Source organism: Sceloporus undulatus, chromosome 5 (assembly GCF_019175285.1).
Source record: "Sceloporus undulatus isolate JIND9_A2432 ecotype Alabama chromosome 5, SceUnd_v1.1, whole genome shotgun sequence".
In the NCBI taxonomy this organism is placed as follows: domain Eukaryota; kingdom Metazoa; phylum Chordata; class Lepidosauria; order Squamata; family Phrynosomatidae; genus Sceloporus; species Sceloporus undulatus.
This window is the reverse complement of record NC_056526.1, coordinates 93,243,662-93,268,409: the sequence shown is the minus strand read 5'-3', so window position 1 is coordinate 93,268,409 and position 24,748 is coordinate 93,243,662. Positions and strand designations below refer to the sequence as shown.

Sequence of the window (24,748 nt, the reverse complement as noted above, 5' to 3'; positions counted from 1 at the left end):
CCACTGTAAGTTCTCAACAATAACATACTCAGGTCTTTCATGACCATTCATTTCTGCATTTATTTCTTTGCAAAACATAAAAATCCATTTTAGTAGGTTAAAGACCACACAAGGGCAGTTATAAATTACTTGGCTTCCTCCAAGTCAAGGTAAAGGCTTAATAGATTCCATTAAAACTATAATGTGTTACTCAAGAGTTTGATAAATTATGATGGAATCTGAGTTAACGTAAACCAAGGCCTGTTACAGACTGTCAAAATAAAGCTGCTTTGGGTCTCTTTGGAGGTATGCTATTTAAATGATGCATGGGTCCTAAGAGTCCGGAGGTTGTGCCAAAGCCACGCTCCATTCCTAAGCACTGGAGTGCAGCTTTAGTGCAGCTTCCGGATTCTTAAGACGCAAGCATCATTTAAACAGCATACCTCCAAAGAAACCCGAAGCACCTTTATTTTGGCAGTCTGTAACAGGCCCAAGTTTCAGCTATATAGTACATGAAAACACACAAAGTACCTTCTTTTATCTGTGGTAGTGGTTACCATTGTTATCAGTCATCAGTCAGTCAAATTTTATTGCTTTTGGCCAATGGCTTTGCATAAAACAGTATCACAAAAACAACAAAATACATACATATCATATTTGCAACACCATTGTTGTTATGATTATCGTTAGGCATTTTGTAATTTGTATTAATGATATGGAGAGGCTTGAGAAAAACATTTCTTTTAGCAGTCCATGTAGTGGTATAATGAGTTAGGCTTTTTATTAATAACATTGTTTCAATGTTGGAAGTAGCAATCTGTTACTGTTTCCAGGTCATCAGTCTTTTATGGCTCCCTCCTGCAGCGTTTTGCACTGCCCCGCTGCATGTACCTGTAGTAACAACATTGTGGACTGCCGAGGGAAGGGCCTTACTGAAATCCCAACCAATCTTCCAGAAACCATAACAGAAATGTATGTAACAGGATGTTTTCCTTCCATTTACTTACTATTTTTGTATTTCCAGTTGTTTTAATACTTGTTATTGCACCCTCATGCCATGCTAAGGCTTTTTAGTAACATAATTTGTTGTGAATGAATCAAATTGCATTTTTGTTAATTTTGCATTTATTTTTTGTGAGATAAGCATATCTTACTGTGCAAATTTGTCTATTGATATCATTGCTAGGAGCAAAGGTGTGTTTTAATACATACATTTGACAGAGGATAGAAGTCCTCATGGTCATTGTACATTTTTTTCTCCATATGTTAAGAGATCTGAAGCAGGTCTGTGAGATCCCAGAGGATGTTCTCTGCTGCCACTCCCAGACTATGGAACGCATTGCCGGAGGAGATACATCAAATAACCAGCCTAGAGAGCTTCAATAAAACTGTTAAGATGGATCTCTTCCGGCAGGCCTTCCCAGAATAGTTCAACCTAATTTCTTTACTCTCCTTATTTTATGTAACCACTGCCTCTACTAAAAATTTGCTGTCATTTAAACAGGTTGAATTTTTAAACTGTATTGTATTTAATCCTGTTTCAAAAGGGGGGGGGTCAATTTATTTATTGAGAGAATGTATTATCCTAATATATTCTAGTCATGTAAGCCGCCTTGATTGCTGCAGCAGAAAGGCGGGTATAAGAATAAAGTTTATTTATTTATATATTATTAAGAGGAGCTAAAAGGGATGTTTTTTTGATGGGAAGACAAAGCTTTCAAATCAGGTTGGGACACACACACACACAAACTACTGCCTCAAGGTACAAAGAGTGGGGAGAAGTGGGGCATTAAGGCAGTGCTTGTTTCAGGACTTTCAAACCAGTATTAGTGTACAGTGGTACCTCGGGTTACGAAAATAATTCGTTCCGCGGCCGCTTTCGTAACCCGAAAAGCCTTCGTAAGCCGAAAACCCATAGGCGCTAATGGGGAAAAGCCGCGATTCCGTGTGAAATAGCGCCGAAAAGCACCAAAAAAATTTTCGTAACCCGAAAAAACATTCGTAACCCGGAACAATTATTTCCTATGGGATTTTTTCGTATCCTGGAAATTTCGTAACCTGGGTATTTCGTATCCCGAGGTACCACTGTATTGACCTGTATATAAGTCAACCCAGGATTTTAGGGTCAATTTTGGGGCATAAATTTCTCAATTTACAGTAGAGTATGGTTAACTACTTTTTGTGCTCAGTGCATAAACTATCTGTGAAAGTCAAGATTAACTGGAATCTGTGAATTATCTGTGAAGGTCAAGATTAACTAAATTTGGTCTTAGTCCTCCTCAGATACTAACAGCAGAGAAGCTCTGGTTCTTGCAAAAGTGTACACTGGTAAAAAATTTAATCTCATTAGTGAACAGTTCATTAATCCCATTAGTGACCAGATTGCTATTTCTTAATAGATTGCCCAGCATGTTCTAATTGACGCACTGGAACCTTCTTGTTAAAAAAAAGAGAGAGAGCTTTACTTCTAAATAAAGATGATTCATTGTTGACTAACACTACAGTGGCAGTATTTGTCAGGTTTTTTGATAAAATCGCAGCTGGAGGGATTTGTGTCATCAGCAACCAGTCCCTTGAGGTTCTGTTTGATAAAACAATTTTGTGTGGATATTAAAAACTAGTCAGGCTGTAGGGGAGTGTTTACAGGTTCAATAGACTGTCAGCCAAATGTATTTAACAAGCAGGTAACAAGACTCTGGAACATCAGTTTGGAACAGTATTATTATTATTATTATTATTATTATTATTATTATTATCCTTTATTTATAAAGCGCTGTAAGTTTACACAGCGCTGTACATCAATTTTTTAGTCAGACGGTTCCCTGCCCTCAGGCTTACAATCTAAAAGACACGACACAAAAGGAGAAGGGAATGGTGGTGAGGAATAGGATCAGGTCCAGCAGATCTTTTCCACCTCCGAGGCCTGGACCAAGGCAGATGGACTGGAGGAAGGGCTTGGCTTCTTGATGGATGGTTAGAAGGAGGCTTCCTGGGTCAGAAAGGGGCTCACCTCTGGGAATGCTTCTCTAAACAATATAGTCTTTAATTCAGTTTTGAAACTGGGCAGAGAAGTGATGAGGTGTGCATGTGGGGGAAGAAGGTTCCAGGAGTAAGAGGCAGCAAGCGAGAAGGGACGAATTCAAAAACAGTAATTCAAAAAGCATATTTTTGTATGCTAGAGACAGAGTATGTAAGTAGGGCTTTGATGATACTGTTTTGCAACTACCCTTCGAAGCAATATCTTGTGGATAAAGATCCTTTGAAATGTATTTGTAAAAATTAAAAGTGATTTTCTACAATATCCTGAAAGCATCACAACATTACAGCTCTTGGTTTTTCAGTAGATACATGGATATTAAAGCAATCGATGTCTTGGTATATGCCACAATGCTATAGCAGATTATAGTACTTCCATTCCATTATTACTGCTCTGGTTGCCTCTGGTTGGGGCATGTAGTTCAGTGAAACCTAAGAGCTCTCTGGCTGATAATTCTAAATGACCCTCCCTCAACTGCAAATCTCAGAATGCAACAGGAGGCAGCCAGAGCAGTAAAAATGGAACAGCAGCAATATAAGAGTGTAGTGCAGTAATTAACTTAGATACAAGGCTTTATTTTATTACTTTGTATAATCATACCTGAACTTACGTTACATTCATCACGTTGCGGACATTTATTTCTTTTTTTGAAAATAGTAAAAACGAAAGCAATGAGCCTGATAATCCAGGTATCCTGCTACTGTAGAAGCCATTATGCCAGTTACCTTACTAAAATATATTTAAGATCCTCTGCACTCCTACCAGCAAAGCAGAAATCTAAACAATTCTAATACAAGCAAGATATCACAGCTTAACAATGCTGATAGGCACAGTGAGATTCATGTCAGTGTCAACATCACCACTACCCAGAAATCCTAGTGTTGCACCCTGACAGCACCCAATTAATAGCAACGCACAGAATGCATCAATTAACTTACAACAATGGTAGAATCATCCTGATGAGTGTGTAGTACATCCAGACATAGCACTACTCTATCACCAGGTAGCTAGGGATACACCATTGTGGTGCCTGCACAATCCCTTGTATATTCCTTTCAGCTGCTCCAGTTTCTTCATTCACTTCCACATTTGCTCAAACTGTTGTTACAGATTTACTGCAAATAAGAATTGGAAAACACATACATTATAGATTGCCTTAAAATTATCATTTAAAGGCATGCTTTACAGAAAATTACCTCTCTCATAGTCCTACCTTCTTAAATGTATTTCTTTTAAAATCCTCAAGTACTGTAGATTTTGCATTTCATAGACTAGTCTTTTTTAATTAAGATGATATTTATCAGTCAAATGCAAATTTTCTTTCACTCATTGTTTGTAATTAAAATTTTCATGGAGTGGTGGAAAAAATGTATTCTCTATACAAAGTAGGAGAAAAAACAGGGATTTGAGACCAAAGCACTGAAAATAAAATTTTGTTCTAGGTGAAGAATTAAGACCAAACTTCTGTGTGATTATATGTCACTGAATGTTTCATCTTATACACTGGAATCATTTTAGAACTCGCAGGCTATTTGGTATAGGAAACCAGCAATTATTTTTCATGTGTCAGAGACCAGCACCATATTTATGCCAAATTGTTTTCTTCTTTATCAAAAGTCACCAAGGACCAGCAACCAATGGCTCAGGGACCAGCTCTGGTCCAGGGCCACCAATCTGAGTAGCACTAATTTCTTTCTACAGCATTTCATTTTTATGAAGAGCTTATAAGTGTATGTTATGAAAAACATGTAGATTTATCAGTTTATCATCTTACACATTTGTCACTGAAAGAGAGTTGACAATGTATTAATTACTTTTTCTCATTTCTATTTTCTTCTTCACAAAACTCTCTCAATAATATCTTTTTTTTTTTCATCCTTTGGATAGCTTCTGCATAGTCTTGCTGTCTTCTTATTTGTTGTTTTCAGACTTTTCCAACTTAATAGTCCCTCTCTCAAAATCTATGTTGATTTGAAAAACATGACAGAAAATGTCATGTTTGGTTAGTTTGAAGAGATCAGCTTATAAAATGTGAATTTACATGCTTGAAATGTTAAGGATTACTGTGCCATCTCCAAGGCTCCTAAAATCACAGAGATGTAGCAAACAATGTATAGGATTAGAGGTTAAGGTGTGGGTGAGAATGAGGAGCTGTCTACACTTGGGGGAAATATCCAAATGGACTCACAACTGTATCCACCCCAGAATGCTCTCAAACCTGTTTTCTCTACCATAGTTGTTTACACATATCTCTGCTTTGTTGCTGTGGTCCTCCACTGCTGATTTTCCTCCACGATCTCCCAGAGCCACAATAGATTGCTACCTGGCAAACACTACCATTTATTAATGTCTGGACCAGTTCTCCACCAGAACATTTTTTCCAACTTCTGAGTTTTTCTAACTTTTGAGGCATCCTGCACCTCAGAGGCTGTCACTAGCAATGGTGCCAAGCAGGGAAAACCTGTTGTTACTATTGTTCTGGGCCAGGAACTGGCTCAGATGCTGGTAAATGGTGACACCTGCACCTGCCAGGCAGTGATATGTCCTGGCTCTGGGAGATTATCTTTCCTCCCCTCCATATCCAGAGTGGATCCATTGTTAACAGACAGGAACACTGGCATTTTTTTTTTCTTTTGAAACTTTGGCCAAAATTTGAGTTTTAAAAATTCTGTTAAAAACATTATACACTCAGTTTGCTGATGATATAGTTGTAAGTCGTGTATCCTTTTAGCACCAGATTCATGGGAAACACTGTGTGTTTAATATCCTGATTGTGCCAGATTCAGAAGTATACAGGGTTCCCCCCCCTTATATAGAGAAGCCCTGCATCATCAAATCCAGCTTTTTCCCTTTCCCTTTCCTTTCTTTCTCTTCTTTCTGAATATGCTAAGAAAGAACAAAGATGGATAAGGTCTGGTAGTCTATGGGCCATTTCCCCACCCTGGAACCTTCAGGGTGTGATGAGAAAGTTAGAGGCGTTATTAGAGGAGGCAGTGTTTTTTCTTTATGTGCTGTGAGATTGTTTTAATATTTTCTTTAACTGAGTTCTTTTTAATATGTATAATCTCAACTTTTCTTGGATCTGAAGTTAGGTTTTAGTGTTAGTTTTTTATTATTATTATTAACCTCATACATTTACTGGTGCCTCAGAAAACTAGTAATAATTTTGCTAGACTAGTAGCTTGTGTAAATGCGTTTTTAAAGACTTAATCTGTCACATCAATCCAGATATCAAAGCATCCGTGTGTGATGGGTCCAAAACACACTGCATAAACAATCATGTTTGAGACCACTCTGGATGAATGCTAGGGAATTTTGCGAACTGTAGTTTTGTGAAACATTTAGCCTTCTCTGTCGGAGAGCTCTGGTGCCACAATAAACTAAATTCCCAGAATTTCCTAGCACTGAACCAGGGCAGTTGAAGCAGTCTCAAACTGGATTATATTTCTGCAGTGTGTTTTGGGCCATGGAGAGGTTGCTACATGAATGTAAAAATAAATGCCTAGTAACAAGTGCTTTAAATATGTCCAGCTCACTGTCCTACTTCTCATTGTGAGAGACCCTCTGCTATTGTGTGTGGCATGTTGGCCTAACACCCCTGGTTTCTGTAGTCAAGTAGAGATTTCTCTTGGACATTTTTAGAAATAGCACTGCTGTCAAGGCTTTGGGAAGATAAGTATATGTAGGATTAGAGATCCTGGAACTATTTTTAAGGTTAGCCAGACTGTTATTAATATTGCCTGCTTGCAGATACTTTCTGCCTAGCCATTTTCACTGAAACCTCTTTACATATGAATGCTCCTGTAAGCAAAGTGTGCACTTAGAAGGGCCCTCCGTGTATTCACTGAAGTAAATATGCATATGATATATAACTGTCTTTAATATTTCTAAGAATTGAAGGCACACAACAACAACATTTCTTAATGCTTGGTCATTTAGGAAACATCTGGTTCATAATTTGTGAGGAGTCTCAATTACATGGGAGACTTGGGGGTCAAAATTTGCCAGATCATTTTGATCTCAATGTTGGGGATGGTTTGAACCCTACCACACCCACATGTCCATGTGTAGGATTGATTACTGCTGTAACTGAGTCAGAAGTAACCATAAGCTTTGTGGTGTTTTTGACTCCAAATTCTGTGAAAGGTTCATTGTAATGGGGTCCTCACAATATGAACCACTTATCTGGCCAGAAGGGAGAGAAGAACTGGCAGTTTCTGTTGGACTCGATCCCTTTCCCCATTGCCAATATCTTCTCCTTTTGTGTCATGCCTTTTTAGATTGTAAGCATGAGGGCAGGGAACTGTCAATCTGTAAATTTCTCTGAGACCCTTTGTGGCTGAAGAGTGGGGTAGAAATACGCCAAATAAATGAATAAATAAATACATTTCTGTAAAAATATAAGAATACTTGTGTGCTTATAAGAAAAGACAGACAAAAAGTGCTGTCTTAATCCCAATATTGAGAGGTGTTGCCAATTTCATTTGCAAATGCAGAAATAATGGCCTGTTACAAACGGGCGTAATAGTACGTCCTGGGGACGTACTGGGGTTAGAAAGGGGCATCACTTCCTGATGCCCTTAACCCTAGTACGGTCCTAGTCAGTACAAAATGGCAGCGCCCGTTTCACATGGAGGCCGCCATTATGACGTCATGAACGCGCCGCGATGTCGTCATGCCGCATGAAGGCACCTAGAGCGCCCTTTCCGTGGCACAAGAAGGAGCTCCGAAACGGAGCTCCATCTGAGGTTTGCATCCCTGGTGCAGCCTTTAGACGGCTGCGCCAGGGACGCAAGGGAGAAAGGGGCCGAGTGGCCCCAAGGACACCCCTTTCCAGACTGGGGGGAAGCGGCCTTTTGCCACTTCCCCACGGCCTGGAGAGCAGCGGATGGGGGCCTCGGAGGCTGCCGTTGTGGCAGCTGATGCCCCGATACAGCGGGGAAAGGTCCGCTTACAGGCCGCCCCAAATGGGGGACCTGTAACACGCCATTGCATGTCAAGAATTTAAGAACAAGTTAGTTAGATAACTGTCTTGCTTACTGCTCACTTGAACCTTTTGCTGCAGTTTTATGTTAGACTGAATCTCTTAAACTTTTTGTTAAACTGCCATGGTTGTAGGCAACTACAAAACATTTAGGGCTTATTTCTTCTGCTAGATATTACATAAAATATGTAAAATATGCTACATCTGTAAAATCAGATTAGTGCTTAATTTAAACTGTCACGACACTGCATGTCAAAATAACATGATGTTTTCTTTCCTGGGTGCTTAAGAATGAAAACACTTGATAGTTCTTGATTCCCATGGCATAATTTTTCACTATGATATGGGGAAAATCCTACCTATGTTTTTAGAATACATTCTTTCTCATTACCAATGACATGAATTATACATATTATGTTGCGTTGTAGAGATTTCAATGTTATTTTTTCTTTACTAGACGGTTGGAGCAAAATTCAATCAAGACAATCACTGCTGGAGCTTTCTCGCCATATAAAAAGCTAAGAAGAATGTGAGTGGAGAATATTTTGGAATTTATATAAAAATATTTTGATTAAAAATACGTATCATGTTTAGACAAAACATCTACCATCAGCATGTAAGTACTTAAGAATGCCTGACAGGTGACAGATTAGCTTTCAGCTAATGGCTCTGCTTGAGTGTTGGGTCTATGTGTTCCTTTCTCATTTGTAATAAGTGATACCTATGCCAACTTATTAATACAAATGCAGATGATTACATTGGGCATTTAATAAATATCATCTTTTGACATCTATTTTTGAGTTATAGCATTGTGATACAATGTCTCTGATAGTGTGATATTGAGTTTCCATTTTAATGTAATTCCCTGCATAGCAAATGTACAAAATACAAGGTTGGACAACTGCTGGGCTTGAAGCGTCATTTTGGTGTCCTGCAGTACTTCAGAGGGCTGCTCTCCTCATGCCCCCTTTGATTTTTTTTAAATGATGTTTTTAATCTTGGAGTTATGAGGAGGGAATTTTGCTGTTATGGGGGGACCTTGAGCTGTTTTATGCTCGAGAGAGATTCTTTTTGAACTAGGAAATAAAGTAGAATTTGATATCTAGCTTACTTTCTGGTTTTAGAAAGTCCTCTCCTGGACTTCAAGGAGCCTGGGGAAGACAAGGTGAAATTGCACCTACATCCCCATATAATTTGGGAGAATGAGGGCCCTTGGGGACTACAAAACCAAGCTTGCATTCAACTCTCAGGCTGCCCTTTGCTCATCCTTTCAGATTATTGCCAAAATTTAATCCATTGTTTCTGGATGATGTAGTGAATAATAGAAATTTTTTTACTAATTAGCTGTTATGATTAACCCAGTTAAGTGTGTTGTGTCAACTTAAAACAATTAGCTATTTGTTTTCTTTTCAATGAAGAAGAAGCTTGATAATAATAAGCATTTGCTTGAATTAATGCAGTATCATCTCACTTCTAATTTTAGTGATTTGAGTAATAATCAGATCTCAGAGGCAGCACCAGATTCTTTCCAGGGCCTGCGCTCACTAAATTCACTGTAAGTAATACTGTCATGTCTTTGAAGAAATGCAAAATAAATAAATAAAATGATGACACCCAAATCTGCTTCTCTGTGTCCCCGACTGATGCAGTAACTAGGGATGGCATCTCTTCTCTAAATGCCTGCTTGGAGTCGGTAATGGGCTGTATGAGGGAAAACAAACTCAGTGTGAATCCAGGGAAAACGGAAGTACTGGCGATAGGTTCCTCGGTTCCAGGTGGTGAGATCTGTCACCCAGTCCTGAATGGGGTCACGCTCCCTTTGAAGGACTCGGTACGTAGCTTGGGAGTGCTCCTTGACTCGTTGCTCCAGTTGTCATCTCAGGTGGATGCGACGGTCAGGAGTGCTTGTTATCAGCTCCGACTGATACGCCAGCTGCGTCCCTACCTGGACCATAGGGACCTTGAAACTGTTGTACATGCTCTGGTAACCTCTCGACTGGATTTCTGCAACACGCTCTACATGGGGCAACCCTTGTACCAAACCCGGAAGCTACAGTTGGTGCAGAATATGGCAGCAAGATTGGTTGCTGGTAGCTCCAGGCCTGACCATATAACACCTATTTTGAAAGATCTTCATTGGCTGCCTATTCGCTTCTGGGCTCAATACAAGGTGTTGGTTTTGACCTATAAAGCCCTAAATGGCTTGGGCTCAGGGTACTTGGAGGACCGCCTCTCCCCATACAATCCGCCCCGCACACTCAGAACAACAGGGATGAAACTATTGGAGGTCCCTAAAACACGCCATGTGAGGACCTCACAGAGGGCTTTTTCTATCGCTGCCCCCAAACTTTGGAACAATCTCCCTGTCGAGTTCCGTTCCACCGTGTCCTTAGTTCTTTTCAAAAAGAACTTGAAAACATATTTATTTCTGCAAGCCTTTCCACCATAATCACTTTATTCTTTGCTCCTCTATCAACGACCCTGGATTGTGTACCTGCCCTGCCCTTGTACTTCTACTTGATTGTTGTTCTTTTTTAATGCTGTTTTTAACTTTTTATTGATATGCTTTTATCTGTATTGTAAGCCGCCTTGATCAAAATATTGGAAAGGCGGGATATAAATAAAATTTATTATTATTATTATTATTATTATTATTATTAAATGAAAAATTCCTAAGGTTCTCATTTACAGTCAAGCCTGATGGCATGATATTATGAAATAATTTTGATGACATTAGGCCTCCACTGGGAGAGGGCTCTTGGATTATAGCAAAGGTCCACAATATTTCTAATATTCCTGTACTGGTTAGACAAATGCTTTCCAAGTGGACAACAGTAAGGGCAAGATAGGATATATATATATATATATATATATATATATATATATATATACTGTATCTAAATTTCTTGACTTATACACAAGTATATATAGTAGTATCATCTGCCCTCAGAGGGCTGAACAGGAACTCCAGACCTTGTATTCAATGTGCTCTTCCACTTTTGCCATTAAGCCTTTGTACTTAGGGCCTCATTGCCACTTACAGATAAATCAGTGTGCGATCAGAATAGATGGATCAATTCAACAATGGAGCATGGTTCCCACTACATTTGCCCCAATGACATTTTTCCCCCACTACATTTGCCCCAATCACATTTTTCCCTCCAAAATAATCCATTTGTGGTTTCCATTCACAAATGAATCGATTCAAAATGATTCAGTTCCAGCCAGCCAAAGGAGAAATTTGAATCAATTCTGATCTGCATGTGGTTCACACTTGAGCAGAATCAATTTATTGAAAAAGTGAAAAAAATCAGCGTCAAAAGGATGTGGGTTAAATGGGTCTAGTGCATGGCCTCCCTCTTGAAATTGCTTCAGTGATTTGGATTAAGTGAGAATCAGGGTCATTTGAACTGATTCAAACCAATTCACAATCCGATTTGAAAAGTAGTGGGAGTGAGGCCTAGATTTCAGTAAATTTAATCATAGCATATTTTAATTAGGTTGCAATAGACTAGTTTTTTTACAGTGTTTTGCCTTAGAATAACAGCCTGAAAAGCTTACTTTGGTTGCTAGTAATGTTGTTTAGGAAACATCAGTGAAAAGACTGCATTACTTTAAGTGGACCTGATCTGAACAAAAGCAAAGTGAAAGGAGATTAACATGAACTCCACAGTGAAAGACTACTGATTATTGAGAACTGGCTGGTATATTCATGTTCTTTAGAATATATAGGTTTGTGTTCCAGTTCAGGAGTCTTTGTTCTGCTTGTATCAAGGGCATGTGTTTTAGAAGACCTCTAGATAAATTAATTGCTTTTTCCAAACAATAACCTTTTGGGATATTTTTTTTTCAGTGTTCTCTATGGAAACAAAATCACAGAACTTCCCAAAGGTCTGTTTGAAGGGCTTTTCTCATTGCAGTTGCTGTAAGTATTTATTTGCTAAAGTCTTATTTGTGCTCAATGAGAAAATAGCTTTTGGTTTATAGGTGGTTTGTAACAGGGTGTGTATCAAACTTTTGGAACTGCTTTGTGTCTCGGAAGTATAAAACTTTTGAACATGAAAAGGTTTTATGGCTCTTTTATATGCTATACTTTTGTTTTCCAACAAATATTTTTTTCTTGTTGTTGATAGATTTTTGTTTTGTTTTGTAAGTGTTAGCAAACATTTCATGCCTTGATTACTTTGTTTTGTGTGTTTATCTCCATTTGTACACATTGAGCCAGCATGGCGTAGTAGTTTGAGTGTTGGACTGTGACTCTGGAAGCCAGAATTCAAGTCCCCGCTCAGCCATGGAAACCCACTGGGTGACCTTTGGCAAGTTACTCATTCTTAGCCTCAGAAAACCCCATGATAGGTTCATCTTAGAGTTGTACAAGTCGGAAACAACTTGAAAACATAAAACAAGCACTTTGAGAATTCAAATCCTTAAACTTTACTGTTCCTAGGCTATTTAGTGATCCCATGCCATATACGGGCTTTCAGCATATGCTGAAGCTGCGGGACAATCTAGTGAATGGCGCCCGTGCCACTCCATGTGCACACACCCCATTATTTTCAATCGGATGCAAGCATACACGATTTCCCCCTTTCCGAGGGGTGGTGGTGGTTGTGGTTCCAGAACAGATCCCCTGCATAAGGGAATTGATGACTGTAGTTTCATATATTTTTCCACCCCTTCTGATCTATCTGTGTGTGTGTGTGAGAGAGAGAGAGAGAGAGAGAGAGAGATAAAAGCAAAATGTTGTGCTTTTCTTTATCCTGTTTTTGAAGAGTTGTTTATTTGTTTAAACAGAGATAAACTGTACCCTCTTACAGCTCAGTAGGGACCTAAATACCTTAAAGGTGCCAGAGCCTATCTGATCTTGGAAGTTAATCAGGATCAGCAAAGGTTAATACTTGGATGGGGGACCGTGACCCAATATGAGGTGTTATAAGCTATATTTCAGAGGAAGGAACTGACAAGACCACATCTGAGCATTCCTTGCCTAACAAGACCCTTCATGGCGTTGCCATAAGTCCACAGGTGACTTGAAGGGACATTCAAACACATACAGCTTAATAATTTGAATGCATTTTAAAAAAACGAAAATAGAAGTCTAGTGAATGAGAGAGAGAGAAATGAAATATTACAAGACTACATAACAGTATCAGTGATCATGTTTACTACTTAATATTTTCAGGGTGGCTTTTCAAGTTTTGTGGGATAAATGGCAATCCTTGTCCTTTTCCCAAATTAATCTTTTAAAATATGGTCTTCTGGTGGTGGAGAAGATCAAATCTTTATATTAATTATTGCTTTATATCTGTATTTTATTTGCTTGAAACTAGCACATTCAACTAGAGTATCTGCACTGCTAAATTAGAACAGTGTGATACCATTTTAACTCTCACAGCTCCATTTTATTAAATACTGTTGTTGTTGTGTGCCTTCAAGTCATTTCCAATGTATGGCAACCATAAGGAAAACTTGTTGTGGGGCTTTCTTGACAAAATTTGTTCAGAGGAGGTTTGTCATTACCTTCCTCTGAGGCTGAGACTATGTGATCTGCCCAAGGTCACCCAGTGGGTTTCATGGCTGAGCTGGGAATCGAATCCTGGTCTCCAGAGTTATAGTCTAACACTCAAACCACTATGTCATGCTAGCTCTATTTTAATAAAATGATTGTATCTGAAATAACACTATTAAGATACATACCTAAAGAAAGTTGTATGTTATTGGTTGACTGATTTAATTTAATTTTAATACTATTTTTGTCCCAGTATGGGATCCAAGGCAGCTCACAAATTTGAGTTAAAACAAAATACAGTTAAAACTATGAAAAGATAAGGAAACAATCACATTAAAACATCAATTGAAAACAGGTTTTAAAAGTGTGTGTGTTTATATCTGAAAGAACCTTGAGTTTGCTTGTTCTGCCCTGTTCTTCTCCAGGTTCCATCCATGTGTGGCCAGTGGCTTGCTGGCTGTTTGGCTACATATTCCTTTCCAAGTAAACACACCAGTGAACATATATTAGCATTTTCATTTTGTTTTAAGTAAGAAGGTGTGTCACTGTGTGTCCTGAGTGCAGGGATGTGGTACATTTCTTGGGTAAAATTCTAGAAAATAAGTGTGCTGAAATAATGTTTGTCAAAACACTGAAACCTAAAAAGAAATACACCAAATTTTACTCTGTTCTGTAATTGCCTTTGGGTTCACAGATTATTGAATGCAAACAAGATAAACTGCCTGCGAGTAGATGCATTCCAAGACCTGCACAACTTGAACCTTCTGTCTTTGTATGACAATAAGCTTCAGACCATTGCAAAGGGCACTTTTTCCCCACTTCGAGCAATTCAAACCCTGTATGTATTAGAAGTGTCCATTTGTTTTTATGTACTTCAGGCTTTTAGTGTCTGTTCCCAAATAGAACAGGAAAACTTTGGGAACTGCAGAGACCAACCACAAATATATAAAAACGGTCTTTTCTTTTTATTTCTGAAAGGCATTTGGCTCAGAACCCATTTATTTGTGATTGCCATCTGAAGTGGCTGGCGGATTATCTCCATACAAACCCTATTGAAACCAGTGGTGCTCGCTGTACCAGCCCCCGCCGTCTGGCAAACAAAAGGATTGGCCAGATCAAAAGCAAGAAATTTCGCTGTTCAGGTAATTTCCTTCATTCAGCTGTTGCTTTCCTTTCAGTTTCAAAAAAACTCATAGCCCCCCTACTCCACAGAAAATAGCACTTGCAGACATCTTTAACAACAACAACAACAACAACCATCACAACAAAAGTAGATTGGTTCTCAGCTGAATGATTTAGCCATCATGGCATCTCTGGACTGGGACCGCTTGTTCGTGCAAGACTCCTGTAGTTAACGCATTTGTTTCTCCCACCACGAGACACAAAATGTATGCAAAGCACTGGGAATATGTGGTACTTTATGTTGACGTCATACAAACCAGATGCATCCCTCTTGTCAGTAGATTGTGGGAGGGAGGGAGGGAATCAACAAATTAAATGTTGAAAATAAAATGTATCCTCAGACCTTGATGTTCATAATACACAGGGAAGCTTATATCTTGCTGAAATGTACTGCTTGCTTTTTCTAATCATATTCCATTTCCTACTTACTTGTTTCTAAAGGCTAACTTCTGTCATCTGGTGTCCAGCTGTTCCAGGTGCATTTCATATTCCACAATTAATTCTGTCTTCAGTTTAAATACTAGAAGAGAGGACATTTGATCTGGGCTACATTTATATCTAGTCACATTATATCCGCAGTTGGTTTGAATACACATTTTTTCCCCTCACAGTTACCTATAATTCACTGTAGTTCATACTCAGTCTAATATAATTAATTCTCTGCTTGCTGACATTCAGGTACATATTCTATTTTTTCTCTTTTTTATTTAGCTAAAGAACAGTATTTCATTCCAGGTAGGTTTGGCTTTGCAGTAAAATGGACTAACTGCAGGACCCTTTTCCTCCCTGACCCAAAGTATTTTTTTTTCCTTTTAACTTCTAAAGAACAATGCATGAATTTTAACCCTAATTAAAACCTTTTAGAATAGTGATAGTTTTCTAGTTTTGTTTCTTTGCATGCAGCTCTTGATATCCAACTCACAAATGAACAGATAAACTTTTGATGGAACTTGCTTTACACTTGTTAGGCTGCACCACCTGCTTTTACACAAATATATCTATACTTGTCTTGCATATCCTATTTCCTGTTGCTACTAACACCTCTGATTTCTCAATGTAGCTGGTGAGCTGTTTTTAAATGAGGAGAATTCTGCTATGACTGTTGCTTGCTCACCTAAGACCTTTGATCCCTGTGTTTGTGAAATCACAAAAATGCCTCTTTACATTCTTTACAAAGACATAGAAGGGCTATATATGCCTTTCCATATAAGGCTTATACAAAAATACTTCTTGATGAAAGAAAATTAATAAAAGTAGCACATTTATATCATACTTTTAATTAAATTGCTCAGTCTGCTGACATATTACACATGGATGATAGACACAGGCTCTAGCAGCTTAAATATGTTTCCTTTTTTTTCCTGCAGTTAAGAAGCAGCTCTGGGACATCAGCATATAGTGCTGTGGGGAGAAACTGATTTTGATGTGCCCAAGGGGAAAGGGGCCCAGTGCCATGACAGTGAGCATAAGGAGGCAGAGTTACTGAGATTATTAGGCTGTGTTTGCCCCCTCTGCTTCCTCTTTGGATCCACCCATCAATCCACACACACATACTTTGTGCAATGTAACCCTTGCTGGTTGCTTCTGTGCTGAGTAGGAACTTTTCCCCCTTTTCCATGGATTTTTTGCCTATCCTACACTGTATCTTAGGGAACTGAGAATTGGCAAATAGGCGGTCACTTGGCAGGTAGTGGGGGAGAAATGTAGTATGGCGAACACCTTTGGCACCTATTTTGGTAAGGAGATGGTTTCTGAAACTGCATCTTTGGGTCATGGGACCTGGAGGGTGGGGAGAGAGACTACCCTTAGGGCTTAGCATGTGGGCTGTGCCTTCACTTTAAGTCTCACAATCTGGGGGAGGGATTCCCTGGGTTTGACTCCTGTTAGAGATAGCCAGGGAGCAGCCCCTGTATTTTGCTCTTCTTGGGGCTCTGGTGTTCACCCAGGAGACACTGAGGAGAGGGTCTGGTGGAGATCTACTGCCTCAGTTGCTCTCTCACCAGGTTGCTTATCACTGAGTTTAAATTATTTAAATCGTTTAATAGGTCAATAAAGTGTTCCGTATTCAATCCATGCTCTTGTGTCTGGTCTCTTCATTCCCATTGAGGGTCTTAAGAGGGGGGAAAAAAACCTCAAATCAACCCAGTCAACTCTGCACATTAGACTATCCCAAATAGGTGATAAATAATTGATAGGCAAAAGTGCTCAAAGGTCTAATGAACAGCAAATTCATGAACTCTGAGCAGAACATTTCAATTATAATTTACTGTTGACAATTTCTACTACAGTTTATAGTTTAGGAAAAACAGCAACCCTGTAATAGTTGGGTATGCAGTCAATGAAATTTGTTATTTCAGACATTTGCGAGTGCGTGATAATCCACTTTGCAGTATTTTGTGTGCTGTTGGTTTTGGCTTCAGCCACTTAAGCTTTGACTTTAACCAATATTGCTTTTACTGCTATGCAATACATTTTTATTTCAGGTAGAATGGACATGGCAAGTATTTTCCCGGCACTTTTCTAGTACTCTGGTTAAGTGCAGAAGGCTGTGATAAAAAAAAAGCTCTTCTTGTAGAGGACCAAGGAAATCTATCTGAAAAATTATTCACATACTACATGTTTTAAAAAGCATTGTAGCTACAGCATCATTTACATACACTGGGGGCAAGTATAATGTACAAAGAAGAATGTATGTACAAAGTGGCACACACCAAAGATTTAGGAAAGTACGAAGTCAGAGCTCTGTTCATTTGAGGTTCACTATTTAATTGAGCTAAGGACTGTAAGGATGAAACTGATCAGCAGTGACGATAGTTTACTGGATTATCAGAATTCCCAAATAAAGTGGAATAACCTTGTGGGAGGAAAAATCATTCCTTTTTAATTAATAGTCAGAAAATATTTATTTATTTATCCTCTCACAGTCCACATGAGTCCCTTAAGCGATGCAAAACAAACAAAAACATTTAAAACAATACACAGTAATGCTGTAAAAGCGGTCAGTATCAAGCATCTTTAGCAGGCCATATACTCTCTTTTTCCCCCTTTTCAAAAGCATATTCAACATTTCTGATGAATGAGCAATTTATTAGTGGGATCAGCCAGTTCTTACTACAGTACATTGTAATTCTCATCTTTATAATTCTGGAAGGTAAAACTGTTAGCTTATTGAATCAAAAAGCCTCATGACAAAGCTTCTGCTATAGTAAGTTTGTTGGCTATTAAAAGGACTATGAGGTTGTATTGCTCTTGTCTATGATATGAATCTTTTGAGATAGCTGTGGCAAATAGAGAACTTTAGTCAGTATACTGAAGCATACAATTGCTGACTGGCTAGCCACCCCAGTGTGCAGAAACCAGTGAGGTACCTAGCCATTGAATGCTTGTACAGTGGTGACCAAGACAGTCGGTGTCTCCACTGCTGTCTTCTAGCAAGGTAAAGGCGGAAATCCCCCCCCTTTCATTTTGCCTTAGTTAAAATGCATGGTTCCTACCAGCAAACTACTTAACCTGCGAGCAGTGGTATAATATTGCAGAGTGACCTTAACCCCATAGGTAAGGCTAGCACATTTTAGTAAGGAGAAGACATGATGAAGTGATGATTCTTGCAAGTCATTAATTTATCACAAAAGGCAGTAGCAATTTGCTACAAATATAAAAGATGCAAAATACTTTTGATCATATTCTTAACTTTTTTCCTCCTTTAAAATGGTGATAGTTTTCCACACCTACCTAACTAGTACTTTAATGTAAAAGTAAAAAGTATATATCTTCAAGTTACCTGTCAGCTTATGGTGATCCCATGAATTCCATAGGATTTTTTTTAGGTAAGGGGTACTCAGAGGTGGATTGCCATTGCCGTCCTTTGAATGCAACCTACAGCACCAAGTACTAACCAAGTCTGACCCTGTTTAGCCTGAAAGATCAGATGTAGTCTGGTAGCATCTGGGCACTTAGATGGATGCTTTGTGGACAGGCATTTAAATAATTATTTCTAATCCATATACTGTAAATATGAATAACATTGCACAGTAACCAGTCTGATGTCATATTTTCTACTTTGCCAGGATAAATTAATTATTATTTTTCTCTTTCTCTTGGACATAGCAATAGTCTAAATGCCATATAATCAAAGAAATGTAGGCTAAAATCCCGCTTCTCTGAATTTTATTGGGATTTTCAGAATGACTTTGATGAAGTCAGGCTATTACCAAATACCTTCCTAAGAACAAGCAAGATTAGTGTTGTTGTTTCTAGGTGTTTGCTTTCTTTGCCATTGGGATCACTCTGTCTTTCTTTCCTCCTTGGCTGTCTTTCCTATTTCAGGAGTTCACCATTTGGGCTGTAAGTAGAGTTCACTGTGTGAACAAAACAACAGTATACTCCCCAGTCCTGCTGCACTTTCCACTTCTATTCTTGGTCTTTCTTTGCACTTTTTCCCCCCAAGAAGAACTCACTGATTGTTTGAGTTTCTTTCTTTTTTTCCCCTCCCTGTCTCATCTATCCTCAAGCCATTACTAGGTGATTCTTCCCCTATGTCTAGAGTGTAACCTCCATTCTGTAACTTGTGAAGAATGGTGACGAGATCTCCTTCTTGCAGTCTACGTTTGTGTCATTTCCAATTAAACTGTGTTACAGTGACAGTGGACATTCTGTAAGAAGAATGCTGTACCATCCCAAGCTCTTTCCCACTTTCCTATTCCTTCCTCTTTCTCCTATTTTTTCTCCTTGGCTTAAGTGGATGAAGTTGTGATAATTCAGCGAGATTTTCTGTTGTGCTTGATCTAACCATGTGGTTGCGAGGTATGAGTAAAACATGGTTCTGTCAAGCACCATGGAACGTCACGCAGCTTTCTACAGCATGGCAAGCTGCTGAGGCTTAAATCAGGATTACACACTTATATAAAAAATGAAGAAAATGGGGCTTTAAATTTTTATGGTTCTGAGATTATGTAGACGACTGTGGTCAATGAAACAGAAACTAAAGAAGGGTAATGAAATGAAATACAATGATCTACTTAATCCTGAAACTGGGATAAAATATATTAAACAAGGAGATGTATCCCCCCCCCATGTCGTTTAGCCATAAAATGAAATAGATTGGCTGACTTCTTAATCAGCAGAAACTACAGCTGTGAAAAGCTCAAGCAGTTAATGTTATTCCACCATGTGATCCTCCCCAACAAATTTCAAGCCCCTGAAATTTAACCCACTCTTAAACCTTACTGTTTCTTCATTATCACAAAACTTACCCAAATTACCCATTTGTCTGCACTGCAGCTCTATCCTTTCCTTACCTAGTGTGACTAAAGAATTTGACCACTTTCTTAATGGACTTAATGCCTGCATTTTTATTCTGCTTGTCCATAGGCACGGAAGATTACAGATCCAAACTAAGTGGAGATTGCTTTGCAGACCTGGCTTGCCCTGAAAAATGTCGTTGTGAAGGGACAACGGTTGACTGCTCTAATCAGAAGCTTAGCAAAATTCCTGACCACATTCCTCAGTACACAGCAGAACTGTAAGTGGGAGCTTCCAGCAATATTACTGATGATGACAATGTAACTTTTCTTTCTTGGATTTTGGAATGTTACACACATTATCAGTCTCCAGGTCAAATATATATTTTTTTAATTTTGTAAGTTTTGGTTATGTAAAATCTTGAAGAAGTAGAAGGGAACATTTTGTAAGTTGTTCTGGAAGCCTTTTTGGCTAAAGGGTGGAACATAAATACATTAAATAAATACATACATACATAAAGTGAAAAAGAAATCAAAACTGATATGCTGCAAGCATGTATAGCAGAAATAGCCTTCTTTATCAGACTCACTCACCTGCATGAAGCAAAATTCTTTCACCTCTCCCATCTGCAACACCTAGTAAGCCAAATCTTCTGTATTTAAGGCCTTGCCACCCAGGTTATACTTACTGGCACAGTGGTCCATCTCATTTTTACTTGGTTTAATGAAATTTCTGGGAAATTGGACCAATATTGATGATGCATCTGCCCTTGTTGCTGTTAATTTTATGTGTTTGTCATCAGGCAGTTGGGAATGGGAGGAAGCAACAGGCCCAGACAGTTAATAACAGTGATGAATATTATTTCCCTGATCTCTCTGTAAATACTTAGGCCTAAATCCAATTGTTAACTCTAACTAGAATAACTTACTTTAATTGAAAATTGGTAAGTTAATACTTATGGCAGTTACACTGATTAATTATTTCTCCTGTACCTGGATTCAGGCCTTAAAAACTGCTGAATTTCTCAGAGAAATCTTTGAAGATTCAAACCACTTTCATGCCAAATCTAGGGGATCTCACCAATGACTACCACAACATATCCCACCACCATTTCATCTCCATTCTCTGCGATGTCATTTTTAAGAGTGGCAATACTGTCATTCCTCTATATCCACGGATCCTGCATCCACTGATTCTGCCATTCACAGTTTGAAAATATATATTTTAAAAAGTTAAAAAATGCAAACCACTGATGTTGCCATTTTATATAAGAGACACAGTTTTACTACACCATTGTGTATAATTTGACTTGACCATCCATGGTTGAGGGGGAGGGCTCCTGGAACCAAACCCCAATGGATACCAAAGGTCCACTATAGATAGATACTCCTGAAACTCAGACTCGGACTGGGTTTGGAGAAATTAAGTTTATAATTATAAAGATCCTTTTGAATTACTCTAGAACTTTGAAAGATGACAGCATCTGAGATTAGCAATCACTGCAATAAAACAGCTTCATACCAAGTTTTGAAAACATCAGGGATTTATCTAGGTTGGCATCCTGTTAGTGTCTTACACAGGCCTAAGATCCCCTATGGAAGTAGTTGTACTTTTTTGTCTGATATGTAAATCTGTATTCAGTTGAATGTTGCAGAAACATAGCTCTGCATTGTGCAGGTGGGTCACAATACCTAGTTTAGGGGCCCCAACTGTGAGTACTTATGTTTTCTCTGGATTCAGTTTTAGTCTGTTTTTCCTCATCCAGTCCATTACTGCTTTAAGACATTCATTGAGAGGAGAGATGCTATTTGTAGTCAGAGCTGTATACCAAAACATAGAGAAATATATTTGAGTGTCATCAACATACTGATAACACCCTGTCCCATATCACTGGATAATCTCTCCCAGAAGCTTCATACACACACACACACACACACACACACACACACACACACACTGAATAGCATAGAGGACAGGATGGTGCCTTGAGGAATGCCACAATTAAGCTCCTTCTTTGCAGAGTGACTGTCCCTGAGCATCACCCTCTGGAATCAGCCCGAGAGGAAGTAATGGAACCATTGCAATGTAATGCCTCCAATTTCTAACTCTCTCAGGCATTCTAAGAGGATGTCATGGTCAATCATGTCAAAAGCCACTGAAAAGTCTAACAGCACCAACAGGATCACACTTCCCCTGTCGATGCCTAGATGAAGATCATCAGCTAAGGCAACCATGGCAGTCTCAACTCCATATGCTGTCCTAAAGCTGGTTTGAAATGGATCTAGATAATCGGTTTCATCCAAGACAACCTGGAGCTGAAGGGCAGCAGCCCTCTGGATCGCTTTGCTTAAAAACAGCAGATGGTTACTGGCCTACAGCTGTTCATATCCAGCGGGTCTAGGAAGGTTTTTCAGACGCGGCCTAACAGCTGCTTCTTTCAAACAAGATGGAAATTGACCTTCCCTAAGGGATGCCTTGACGATGTCTCTCAGAAAAATCTTCAATAATAATAATAATAATAATAATAATAATAATAATAAATTTTATTTATATTTTCCTGCCTCTCCCAGGTGGATCGAGGCAGGATTGCAATCTAGTATAAAAATACAAATACAAAGCACAACAATAAAATACATAAGCACTTAACAATTAAAGTATCAAAAAGCGACAGTGGGATAAAGATATTCCAATCTTGATCAAAGAGGTGGATTCGTGTCCCCCCCCCCACTCCCCGGTATTGCCAGCCATGAAGGGCAAGGATCAAGAGGGCAAGCTGTTTTCCTCATTCTACCAAGGAGCGTGTCCACATCATCAATACTCACGGATTGAAACTGACCAGTATAATCTCATCAGCGGAGTTGCTGGACGCCTCATCAATCAGTTCAGCTACAACACTGGTGTCCAAGTCGGCTCTTATGTGAGATATTTTATCTGCGAAATAGTTGTTAAATGTGTTACAGCAAGCTGTTATTGAGCTGAGTAATGGGTTCTGCACAGATGGGATCTGAGTCAGTTCCCTTACCATCCTAAACAGTCCTACTGGACAAGAATTTGCAGACGTAATACGTACAAAGCAGAAAGAAAGACACAGGACTGGAGAGAGATGAGATGTATGAGCAGGGGTATCCTGTTTTACCCCTGGGAAGCTAGCCAGCTTGAAGATTCAGTATCTTAAACAAGAGAAAGATAGCTTGGCTCACCAAGGCAGTTATTGTAAAAGCAGTGATTGTTTAATCCAGTACAGGTTCTTCGTGAGCCGGCAGTCAGTCCAGTACAGCATCCAAAGGAATAATGAGAAAGTGTAGTCAGAGTCCAAGCAGAGTTCAAGGCAATAGGCAATCAATCCAGAAACAAAACAACAGCAAGTCTTCCCCCAAGGACAAAGGATCCCTTTGGACTGCTGTTGATCATACTGGACTGACTGAGGTACATGCTAGAATATTTATAGCCCATCCAGGTCTTGAAAGTGCTCCCTAAGGTGCCTCTTACTTAATGACAGAGAATGCTGACCTCTCTCCCTTTCCTGGTGTCTCTTTGTGGGGAGGCTGTGGTGAAGTGTTAAGGCTGCTGAGAGCTTAGTACCTGTACTGGCTAAAGGTTCACATTCTGGGGCTGCTGGATTTTCTGCAGCTGTGGCATGCCCTCTGGAGTCTTAGTTAGGGTGTTCAACTTGTATATATAATGAAAAATGTCATATTGCAAAAAGACAATAAGGAGCTGTAAAGTACAACACCTTTTATCTGTTTTATTCTGTTGCATTTATTATAATTGGTTTTTTTTTTTGTTTTTGTTTCTAGCATGCAGTTCTGCTTGCCTTTATGTCTTTCCAAAGTTAATGGGTTTATTATATTTGAGATGAAGACTTAGACTTAATTATGTAAAGAATACTCACAAACATCTTCATACTCAATGTTGATATTAGTCATGTATCATGAGGAGGATTGGATTTTGTGTGTGTGTGTGTGTGTGTGTGAGAGAGAGAGAGAGAGAGAGAGAGAGAGAGAGAGAGATTCAGGCCTTTTTTTAATGAACATTTCATTTATGTAAAATTTTTGAGAGTTTTTTTGCACAAGAAAGAATATATTTGTGTGTGTGTATTAGGCTATGTAAGAAATTTCTGCAGTCATTCATACTCAACTGTTGTCGACTACTCCTTTTGACTGAAAATGTTACAATTGCATGGTCACAATCTCCCAGCTCCGCTGCTATACCTCCATATAAATTTTTGAAATCGCTATTATCTTGCACTTTCACTGTACAGTTTTCATTAACTCCAACATGTATATGATTATATGTGTCTGTTCCTTCTACAGGCGACTCAACAACAATGAATTTGCTGTGTTGGAAGCAACAGGCATCTTTAAGAAGCTTCCTCAGTTGCGTAAAATGTATGTTTATGGGCTTACCTACCTTATATGGATAATCCTGGGGAACCAGGTTGCTTTCAGAAACAGTAGAAAGTGTGGTAGCAGGAGACTAACAGTACAAGAGGGTCCCTATTTACTGCAGAACATTAAGAAAGGTTATGAAAATGCTGGGTTTTGCTTGTATTTCACCCATGGTTTCTCTTCTTTTATTTCTACCAATATATATGGGCAGTTTAAAAAAAAGAGCAAGGGAAGAAGCCATAAATAAGTGGTAGAGAGCATGCTTTCATGTATGGATTTTCAAGTTGCCAGGCATTTTCAGCTAAAAACATTTCTATAAGTCAAGGCAAGGCTTTTACTGAAGCTACAGTCAGTTGACAGTACCAGGCTGGATAAGATATTGTGTGTGAACCGCTTTGATCTGAAGGAAAAGCAGTATATAAATAAAA

General features: G+C 38.9%; 1 protein-coding gene across 1 annotated transcript in view; it reads left to right on the top strand.

Annotated features, from left to right (window-relative positions):
* SLIT2 (slit guidance ligand 2) overlaps window positions 1–24,748 on the top strand; it is a 264,159-nt gene that overhangs the window by 177,812 nt on the left and 61,599 nt on the right. Inside the window, 8 exon segments of the mRNA XM_042468592.1 lie at window positions 813–951; window positions 8,458–8,529; window positions 9,484–9,555; window positions 11,854–11,925; window positions 14,204–14,347; window positions 14,488–14,651; window positions 20,062–20,212; window positions 24,246–24,320. Of these exon segments, the coding sequence (XP_042324526.1) occupies window positions 813–951; window positions 8,458–8,529; window positions 9,484–9,555; window positions 11,854–11,925; window positions 14,204–14,347; window positions 14,488–14,651; window positions 20,062–20,212; window positions 24,246–24,320 (889 nt within the window).